Source organism: Carassius gibelio, chromosome B2, assembly GCF_023724105.1.
Source record: "Carassius gibelio isolate Cgi1373 ecotype wild population from Czech Republic chromosome B2, carGib1.2-hapl.c, whole genome shotgun sequence".
Classification (NCBI taxonomy): domain Eukaryota; kingdom Metazoa; phylum Chordata; class Actinopteri; order Cypriniformes; family Cyprinidae; genus Carassius; species Carassius gibelio.
This window is the reverse complement of record NC_068397.1, coordinates 22,078,691-22,090,232: the sequence shown is the minus strand read 5'-3', so window position 1 is coordinate 22,090,232 and position 11,542 is coordinate 22,078,691. Positions and strand designations below refer to the sequence as shown.

At 35.1% G+C, this 11,542-nt stretch overlaps 2 gene segments (V, D, J or C); both read left to right on the top strand.

Moving 5' to 3' along the window:
* Positions 1-2,134: 2,134 nt before the first annotated feature.
* Positions 2,135-2,960, top strand: LOC127951458 (T cell receptor alpha variable 8-6-like). The segment is given in 2 exon segments: positions 2,135-2,473; positions 2,629-2,960. Coding segments are annotated over 2 exon segments (480 nt in total).
* A 1,763-nt stretch (positions 2,961-4,723) lies between these two features.
* LOC127951254 (T cell receptor alpha variable 13-2-like) lies at positions 4,724-6,109 on the top strand. The segment is given in 2 exon segments: positions 4,724-5,157; positions 5,350-6,109. Coding segments are annotated over 2 exon segments (414 nt in total).
* Positions 6,110-11,542: the final 5,433 nt, after the last annotated feature.

The window sequence follows — 11,542 nt, the reverse complement described above, 5'->3', positions numbered from 1 at the left end:
TTCAGACCAGAGCGAAGCATCTTCACTGTAAACAGTTCACAATGCTCGCACTCGTCTTTCTCTAAAGCTAGAACCGTGTGCTCTTCCCCCAAACAAACAAAATAGTAATCGTGTGTATATTACACATGCACAGAATGTTCTGAAGACAAAAGACCTGATGATGCACCTGTGGCTTTTCTATTTATAACCCCGTGTTGCAGGTGCGCGCCGATGACATCATCGACCGGGGCTATACTACCTCTGGGTCTGAGCAGCGCAGCATCGATTGTAGCTTTGGAAAGGGAACATGCTGTTCTTAGCTCCAACAGAAGGGGGCAACATAATTTCACAAGATGTTTTATTCACCCTAAACAAGCACCTGATGTCCATAAAACACATTTGAACTTGTTTCATATTTCATTAACACACGGCCACATTATTCTTTCACAACAGAACTTCACTCAGTCTCAGTGCATTCAGTCAACAATCAGCTAGTCCCATATTTTCTATTCATCTTAGAAAGCCACATTCAGCATAATTTGAAATTAACAAATTCTTTAAAGTGGAACACAGTAAAGATGGAGGAGAGGCAGATCTTACTCGTAATGCTCATCACAGTTTCAGGTAAATGTGCTTTTATCTCAATTCAGTTTCTTCAATCAATTAATTTAAACTAATATAATTTTTTTATGGGGGAAAAATAATAATTATACATAAGTATATTTTAAAATATGATTCACTGCATTTCAGGTGGATTTGCTGATAGAATTGGACCAAGTAAAGGAGATACTAATATAATCAGAGAAGAAGGAAAGTCTGTGACACTGAGCTGCACATATGAAACAGACAGCAACACAATTTATCTTTACTGGTACAGACAATATGCCAACAGAAGGCCCCAATATATTCTGTATAAAGGTGCTCGATCTTGGAGCAGTAATAAGAAAATACCAGATGGGTTTCAATCAACTACATCCCAGTCATCCACTGAACTCACTATTAACAGTGTAACTCTGTCAGATTCAGCTCTCTATTACTGTGCTCTGAGAGTAGTAGTCCGTTCTCTTCGATCCGCAGCCCAGTGATACAAAATGCCTGAGAAGCTTTACAAAAACTCACGTGAAATTAATGCTTTGTAGAGTATTCAATAAAATCAGTATCAAAACACATCATGTTTTTATAAACCACAAATAGGGAATGTGGTAACAGCTGTGAATTTGGAAGATTAAAATGGTTGTGTAAGGGCATGTGAATATAATATGCATCACATAGTTTCAGTGATCACTATTATATCTTTTTTTTCCCCTCATTTTATGTTGCATAACTTCGTATGGATATGAAATCAATTAAATCTTTGTAAAACAACAACTACAACAAAACATCAACAACACACACAAATCCACAATACTTTCTTACAAAAGGCTTCTTAGATAAATCAGATTTAATATTTGACTTTACTAAAATGTAGGTCTAATGAAAAATATGAATTAGTTGCTAAATTATCATCATAAACACATTCAGAATCAGAAATCACAGATCTAGGGTCAGATGATCTTCATAAAATCCAATAAATAATAAATAATGTCTTTTTTATTTTCTTTCAAAATCATGACAGACAGAACAGGCCTCAAAACTCTTTGATTGGCTAAAACAAGGTGTGATTTGTTCAAAAACTAGAGGGACAATATTTGACTGAGAAATTTAGACAACAAAGAAATACAGTCTAGTTCATATAAAATGACAGTACAAATACAGTAAATAACCTCCATGCCAAATCACACCCAGTGTGTGTGTGTGTGTGTGTGTGTACTGTACTCCATACTATACTGTACTATATATACAGTACAAAACTCTGCCTGCTGTCATTATGTAAGGGAAATGTACAATCAGCCAGTCATCACTGCAAACCTTGACGGTGATCAACAGAACCCAAGAACAGAGCATCAGGATTATAGTGTGATAATTATAACTTAAATTATTTTTGAAATAATCATAACTTATGTAGTTTTATGCATATTTTATATGAGTCTATAAAGCGTGCAAACATTTCATAACTAGTTTAGTGCAAATACAAATGGGTGATTTAGAATAATAAAGTATATTTTACTGTGTATTTATACATAAATATCAGTGTTTCTGAGTTTTATAAGTAGAGTACAACATGTTAAAATGCTCTTTAAATACACAGTTGACTGTTGCAGTACTTATTAGACCCCTTGTGGTGGTATCCTTACAGTTTTTGCTGTTTTTAAGTGATGGTTGAGATGTTTTAATGCAAATGCAGGAATTGTCATAGTTTGGTTTTGAAGTTTGCTGTTAAAGATTCAAAAGGATGTCTGTGTTTTAATGGGAGTGCAGGTTTTAGGGGAGGTGCTCTCTGGAGACATCCTGTTCTACACAGTGAGGGTTTGCTCTCTAACAGTCTGTGAAGCAGATGAACTAATCCACTGCAAGATGGTGCTCATCGCTTTACTTTTGTTCTGTACTCTTGCATGTAAGAATTTTATATTTATTTTCTTTAATTATTGGATATTTTCAGATTTTCCATCATTCAATTGTAGTTTTTATTTTATTTCTTTATTTCTTTTTGTTTATTGTGCTTTTGTATTTTATGACAATGGAGCTAATATGATTACATCTGATTCACAGGTGTGAGTTTTGGGAATGTCATCACACCGGTCCAGCCTGAGGTGTCTGGGACAGAGGGGGAAAATATAACTCTGTCCTGTAACTACTCTTCAGCAGTTACTCTGCAGTGGTATCGCCAATATCCAAACTCAGCTCCTGAATTTCTTTTGGTAATACTTCAAGGGACAGGGAAAGTTTCACAGAAGTCTAAAATTGTAGAACAAGATCCTCGATTCTCTGGAAAACTGAATGAAAAGAAAACCCATGTGCATCTGGAGATCTCCTCTGTTAAAGTGACAGACTCTGCTCTGTACTACTGTGCTCTGACGCCCACAGTGACAGGAAACACATGAACACTGTACAAAAACCTGACATTATGTTAATCATCCAGTGGGTTCATTGTTAATCATTCAGCAAATTTCTGCAGACATTTGTTCTGGTTAGCTTAACATAAATTAACCAATAAAAATAAAAATAAAAATCAGTAACTTGTTAAAGAAAAACATTCTCATGTTTTGATATGTCATTTAAGCTTGTTTTCTGTAGAATAGAATTATATCTGAAAATACATTTTGTCTACACTTCAAATAAATAAAAAATAAAAATAAAAATAATTGCATAAGCATATTTATCATTCAAGAAAGCACATTATTTCATATAGTTCTTATCCCCAACACAAGGGGGCAACATAATCTCACAAATTATGTTTCACAAGCATTTCCATGATGTTTACCAATGATGATTGAGAAGTGCTATCATCATTGCGTTTCAAACACTGAACATAATGTTTAGCAGTGTTGTGGGTAACGCGTTACAAAGTAACGCGTTAGAGTACTCTAATTACTTTTTTCCTGAAATGTGTAACTTAACGCGTTAGTTTCGTGCGGAAGTAATCAGTAACTTCGTTATTTTTTTTTTAAAGTAATCCGTTATTTTAAGGAAAGGAAAATCCCGACTGCAGCCTGCTTTTTGTCAGACAGTAGGTCTAGGTCTACTGTGCCACCTGCGGATGTATCAGCGGAGCCGAAGCTCTGTGATCGTAAAGTCAATGGCTGTGATACGTCTGTGCCCTGCGCCTGACCCTGTGTGTGTGTGTGGGTTTTTTTTTCGAACCCCAGCTAGATGGCAGAGAGGACAGCGTTTGGTTTATGGAAGTACGCACATTATTTTCAATTTGTCAACGGAAAAGAAAAGAACATAACGGTAAAATGCACACTGTGTGAGTGACACTTTAATAATAATTAGTTCGGCTATTAAGCGATTTGTCATTTGCCTGTGTGGCAGTGAAGGATTTAATTCGGTCGGTTTGTTATCATTTTTGTTTGACAGGCAGCTGTTAATTTCTGTTAGATCGTTGGCTGGCTGGTTGTTCATCATTTCTAAATGGATTTAAATCTGCAAGCCTGTTTAAGGTTGTGTTTACAAGTAAGCATACTTGTACTTTGATAACTGCATTATTTAAAGTTAAAGAAAAATCAGGAGTTATCTTGTGGTGCTCATAATATACAGTAGCTACCCAGGCTGGGTAGGTGCGAATTTTGATTAATAATATGTTCTGTGATAATAAATAAATAAAACGCCATGTGGAATAGCCTATTGCTGACTGTCTTTCCTGTTATTGATATCCTGCAGTGTTAATTTAGTCGGATGACTGACATTATTCATTGTCGGGAGTCACGACTTCTAGGTGCATTTAAAGGGGCCGGGGGCTGTGTCTGTCATGTTTGAGCCGCTGTTAACTGCTTTTAATTTTTGGTAACGCATGAGTACTCTAACGCGTTACTTTTATTAATAGGTAACGCTGTATCATAACTGATTACTTTTAATTGATGGTAACGTTGTAACCTAACTAACTACTTTCCAAAGTAACTATACCCAACACTGATGTTTAGTAATCATTATTAATATATACCCTGGTAAAAGTATATTAAACTTGCTCCGTTTAATTATGATAAAGCAAATTCATTAGATTTGATATTTTTGAAATGCAGAAAGGGTAAATGACTAGTGATATGTAGTGCACAGAGCATGTTCTGTGTTTCTCTGACCAGTTTTCTTAAAATATTTAAAGCTGACTTTAAATAAGAGGAAATGAAGAAGACACAAATGATACTTCTTACAGCTTCAGATGAATACTTCACAACTACAGTAACTCACAACTTACACTATTTCTGTGTTAGATCATGATTTATGTAATATTATTTGATACAAAATACCAAAGAAGCTTTACCAAAATTCACACAATTAAGCATGCATTGTATGTTATTCTCATGTCAGCTTGTTTGTTGGGTTATCTTTGTTCTCACATTATATTGTATAAGAAGGCTCATTAAAACTACAGAAACTCACATGTATGAACAATAATGGTAATACGATGTTGCCAATTTGCTGCAAAATAAAGAACGAAAAGGATTATCAAAAAACAAAGAACTGAAATAAATAAGGATTTAAATAGCCATGAATATTCAGTTTATCTTTCCTTATGTGCTTCAGATTTAATGTCAGGACAGGAGGAGGAGTTTAGCACCGACACTATTCAGCATGCAGCTGGTAAAGATGAACATCACTCAACACACTCAACACACATTGTTTAGTTTGTTCTTACCAGTGCAGTGAGTGAATATGTTGATCTATATTATTATACTGCTGTCATCAATTGAAGGTATAATATTGTTAAAATAAAAACATTTTATTTCAACAGAAGTGTTTAAAAACTAAATTTAAAGCCACTTTCATTTGCAGGTTCCAGAGCCTCAGAAGTCATCACTCCAAAAAGTGACAGAGAATTGTCTCTTGAGGGTGACAATGTGACCCTCTCCTGTAACTACAGCGGTTCTGCTCGTGCTGTTCACTGGTATCGGCAATATGCAGGATCACCACCACAGTTCCTCATACTGGAAGATTCAGGGGCAACAATTCCAGCTAATCCACCCGTTCCAGGAATAACCATCAGTCACAGAAAAACAGAACTCCATGTGGATCTGAGCATCTCCTCTGCTAAAGTCACAGACTCCGCTCTGTATTACTGTGCTCTGCAGCCCACAGTGACAGGAAACCCTATAACACTGTACAAAAACAGTTTTTGTATGCTTATCAAGCCTTGATAGAAATTTACAAACCACAGCTGGACTCCAAAATAAATAAATAAATAAAAGTACTGATATTGGAATTATTAATTACTATCCAATATTGTGGCTTTAGTAGACAGTAACTCAGAATGGATCCTCCGTTCATAGTTTTCACGTGATATCATATCCCAGGCTTATCTGCTTAAATCACTCTTTTAATGTATTAAGGCACTTTAAGTATTTTTCATATTAAAAATTGCAGAATGTCCCGCTGGTTTTATTGGTTGAAATATTGCAGCGAAAGCTTTATATGCATTGCAAATGGCCAAAACTTGCACTTTGTTCACATACAGTATCCCTGTTTTATTGTTTTGAGAGGTGATTTAATATTAGTTGATTGGAAACAAATAAAAAATTGACAAGCATGTGTTGCAGCTCTATGGATGTTTTTGCCCTCCAGATCTTCAGACTAGTGACGTGACTGAAAACTATGAATCTGTAACCCACATAATGATCATCATAAATCAAGCGTATAGCGTTCTGACAGGTCATGTTAGTCAAGTTCATAACAGCTGACTCTCAGCTGATCCACGTCTACCTATAGGAATATGATGCATATCTCATATATAAGGTCCTTTATTATTATCAACAGCTTTCATGTTGTTCAGTAGATAATTACCCTTCTCCATCCTCCTCTCGTCCAGTCAGGATTCAGTATTCTCATTCTCTTTTGAATAAGGCTCATTTCAAAAAAGTGTTCATTAAATTATTGAACATTAATAATCTCTGCAATACATTTATGTTGCTTCTGTTCTGGTTATCGCTGCTTTCTGTGCTCTCATTCATGGAGTTCTGGCCCAGAACAGAACCATACCAATGCAAACCATGTGATAATTGTCAATCATCTTTGACTATACTGGTCCTGACAGAAACACATCCACTATAGCAGGGGTCCTCAAATCTGGACCTTGAGATCCACTTTCCTGCAGAGTTTAGCTCTAACCCTAATCAAACACACCTGAGCATGCTAATCAATGCCAATCAACGTCTTTGGGATCATTAGAAAATCACAGGCAGGAGACTCTGATCAGGGTTGGAGCTAAACTCTGCAGTGCATTGGACCTCCAAGGCAAGATTTGAGGAACCCTGCACTATAGGATGTGTAACATGCTGTTCTGCCCCCTAACAGATGGGGGCAATATTATTTCTCAAACGGTTTTATTCACACTAAACAAGCACCTGATGTCTATATGAGAAAGAAAAGCACAGAACGTGTTTCATAATTCACTAACCCACAGCCACATTATTCAAACACAGCAGAACTCAGTTACCATCAGCTACTTTCATATTTTTAGAAAGCCACATTCAGCATGAAGTGGAATCCATAAATTAATAATTATACTCTAATGAATCAATTTAATAAGTACTGCAAGCAAAAATTCTGATCTTTAAAGTGGACATTGGTTAAGATGGAGAGGCAGATGATACTTATAATGCTCGTCACAGTTTCAGGTAAATATACTTTTAATCATATGTATTAATTAATTACATTTTGTGAATCAGCCAATTTAATCTGATATATATTTTTTAACTGAGAGAAAAAAAAACTTTATTACATCAGAGCATGAAAATATGATTCTCTTCATTTCAGGTGGATTTGCTGATAAAATTGGACCAAGTGAAGGAGATACTAATATAATCAGAGAAGAAGGAAAGTCTGTGACACTGAGCTGCACATTTGAAACTAACAGCAATGATATTTGGCTTTACTGGTACAGACAATATCCCAACAGAGAACCAAAATATATACTGTATAAAGGTGCTCGATCAAGGAGCAGTCAGAAAAATATACCAGATGGGTTTCAATCAACTACATCCCAGTCATCCACTGAACTCACTATTAACAGTGTAACTCTGTCAGATTCAGCTCTCTATTACTGTGCTCTAAGAGTTGGAGCCCAGTGATACAAAATGCCTGAGAAGCTTTAAAAAAACTCACATGAAATTAATGCTTTGAAGAGTATTTAATAATATCAGTATCAAAACACATCATGTTTTTATAAACCACAAACAGGGAATGTGGTAACAGCTGTGAATTTGCTAAAAAAAAAAAAAGTTTGAATAAGAGCATGTGAATACAATATAGCATGCATATCATGGTTTCACATTATAAATTTAATATATATATATATATATATTTTTCTTTTTTTTCTGATTTTATGTTTCATAAATTCCTAAGGATCTAATTAAAACTGATCTGAAATCAGTTAAATCCTTGTAAAACAACCACAAATCAGCACACACACACACACACGCACACACACACATGTTTGTTTTTGTGAAAAGTGGGGACATCCCATAGGTGTAATGGTTTTTATACTGTACAAACTGTATATTCTATGGCCCTACACCAACCCTACCCCTAACCCTCACAGGAAACTTTGTGCATTTTTACTTTCTCAAAAAAACTCATTCTTTATGATTTATAAGCGTTTTGAAAAATGGGGACATGGGTTACGCCTCATAAGTCACCCTCTCCTTGTAATACCTGTGTCATACCCATATCATTATACAGAGTTGTGTCCTGATATGTCACAAAAACAAGAGCACTAACACACACACACACACACACACACACACACACACACACACACACACACACTTATTTATATTCATGATTATGAATTTTGTTCTTTAGGTGTCACTTTTATGAATCTAATCCCTAGTCTGATCAATAAAATAGAGCAAATAAATAAAAGTTATACAATAAAAACATTAAAAAAAAAAGAACAACACCTTCTTACAGAGTCTTCTTAGATGAATCAGTTTATTTTACTTTACTAAAAAGCAGGTGTAAATACTTTTACAGATCTAGGGTCAGAGAGAGATGATCTGTGGACCGTGGCTTTGCCTTTGATAAGAGGTGCTAGATGGAGACATCCTCTGGTAGACAAGTAATGAATGTTTACTTCAGCAACTCTTTGTAATGCAGATGAGCTAAAACATCATCCTGAAAAATTTTGCTTTGTTGCTGTTGATGTTTATATTTTGCACTGTTCTCCTTCATTTCTACTGTCATGATTTTCTTAATCTGGTCATTTGTAAGTCTTTTCTTCATTAGATAAAAAATATTGATAATTTCATCTACAGCCGTCAGTTTTTGCAAATGTCATCACACCCAGGTTTAATCAAGACACCTCATATATATCTGGGAGTGCAGCTTTAGGGGAGGTGCTCTCTGGAGACATCCTGTGCTACACAGTGAGGGTTTGCTCTCTAACAGTCTGTGAAGCAGATGAACTAATCCACTGCAAGATGGTGCTCAGCTTTTCACTTTTGTTCTGCACTTTTGCATGTAAGAATTTTATATATGCAGTCTTATATAATTATACTGCATATTTTCATGTTTTCCATTCAATTTAAATGTTTTGTTTTTTTTCTATTTTTTCTTACTTTTTGGTTTTTAGTTCTTTTGTATTTTATGACGATGGAGTTAATGATTAAATCTGATTCACAGGTGTCAGTTTTGGGAATGTCATCACACCGGTCCAGCCTGAGGTGTCTGGGACAGAGGGGGACAATATAACTCTGTCCTGTAACTACTCTTCAGCAATTAGTCTGCAATGGTATCGCCAATATCCAAACTCAGCTCCTGAATTTCTTTTGATAATAATGCATAGTTCAGGGAAAGTTTCACAGAAGTCTAAAATTGTAGAACAAGATCCTCGATTCTCTGGAAAACTGAATGAAAAGAAAACCCATGTGGATCTGGATATCTCATCTGTTAAAGTGACAGACTCTGCTCTGTACTACTGTGCTCTGACGCCCACAGTGACAGGAAACACAACAACACTGTACAAAAACCTGACTTATGTTAATCATCCAGTGGGTTCATTGTTAATCATTCAGAATCAGCAAATTCCTTAAGACATTTATTTAAAAAATAAAAAATCTGTAATTTACTGAAGTTTAAAAAAAAAAAAATGTTTTGATATATCAATTAAGGTAGTTTTCTGTTGAACCTATAGAATTATATCTGAAAATACATTATTATATATAATATATTAATTTATCTACATAAAAAATCAAAAGAAAGAAAACAGCAAAGTAACTCAAACATATTTCCCATTCAAGAAAGCATATTACTTCATATAGTTTTGAGTTCCAACAGAAGGGGGCAACACAATCTCATAAATTATAATTCACAAACATTTTTCCTGATGCTCACCAATGATGATTGAGAAGTGCTATCAACATTTCTTTGCAAAGACAGCTAGGAATTTGGGAGGTAAAAATGGTTACATAATGACATGTGAATAAAATGTAGGATATTTTTGTCATATTACCTTGTTTGTTAGGTTATCTCTTTTCTCATATTATGTAGTATAAGAAGTCTCATTAAAACTACAGAAACTCACATGTATGAATAAAATTGTATTACAATATTGGTTGGAGCAGAAAAAAATAAGAACATGAAAGGGTTATCAAAAAAATAATAATTAAAAGTAATGAGCATATATTTATAAAGCCATTTAATCGTTTCTTTTGTGCATTGTAAATCAGACTCATTGTCAGGACAGGAGGAGGAGTTTAGCACCGACACTATTCAGCATGCAGCTGGTAAAGATGAACATCACTCAACACTGTGTGGAGCAGCTGCTCTGTTTTTAGTTTGTTCTTACCAGTGCAGTGAGAGAACATGTTGATCTATATTATTATACTGCTGTCATCAACTGAAGGTATAATATTGTTAAAATAAAAACATTTTATTTCAACAGAAGTGTTTAAAAACTACATTTAACACCACTTTCATTTGCAGGTTCCAGAGCCGCAGAAGTCATCACTCCAAAAAGTGACAGAGAATTGTCTCTTGAGGGTGACAATGTGACCCTCTCCTGTAACTACAGCGGTTCTGCTCGTGGTGTTCACTGGTATCGGCAATATGCAGGTTCACCACCACAGTTCCTCATACTGGAAGATTCAGGGGCAACAATTCCAGCTAATCCACCGGTTCCAGGAATAACCATCAGTCACAGAAAAACAGAACTCCATGTGGATCTGAGCATCTCCTCTGCTAAAGTCACAGACTCCGCTCTGTATTACTGTGCTCTGAGGCCCACAGTGACAGGAAACCCTATAACAGTGTACAAAAACAGTTTTCATATGCTTATCAAGACTTTATATAAATGTACAAATCACAGCTGGACTCACCAGCACAAAGGTCAAAAAAGAGAGATAAAGAGACTGTGTACAACTGCTAATTAAATTAACTTCTTGTTAAGTAAGCTGACTTTACTTGCATATAGACAGTAAGTAACTCTGAAGGAACCCTCTGAAATTCTTCCACAGATATCCTAAATAATGCAACTACTAACTGAACAGTTGGCTTCTGTTAGTTACAGTACATCAACCATTAAAATATATCTCATCCAACTCAGATCATCTTTAATGTAGGCCTAAATGCAATGTCTTACAGATATAAACTGCTACATATACTGTACCTGCAAAAGCTATTAAATATAACAACAGTGTACTTTGTTAAATAGATTAAATGATAAAATAATAAAAACCAATAAAAGTTCTAACAAAAATTACTGATTTAAAAAGCATTGTACAGTATATTGGTCTTTATTAAAATGTCTACAAATATGAAATAATTGGTAAATGGTCACCACAAAAACATCCACCGTGGTTCAGAGAGAGATGATCTGCTTCATGAATTCAGAGCTGTAGTTTTAAGGGGAGGTGCTACGACAACCTCTGCTGTACAATAAATGAATGTTACTTCAGGAACAGTTTGTCCTGTAGATCAACTTAAACAGCATCCTGAAAATGATGCTGTTTGTTGTGGCTTTGTTTTGTTCTCT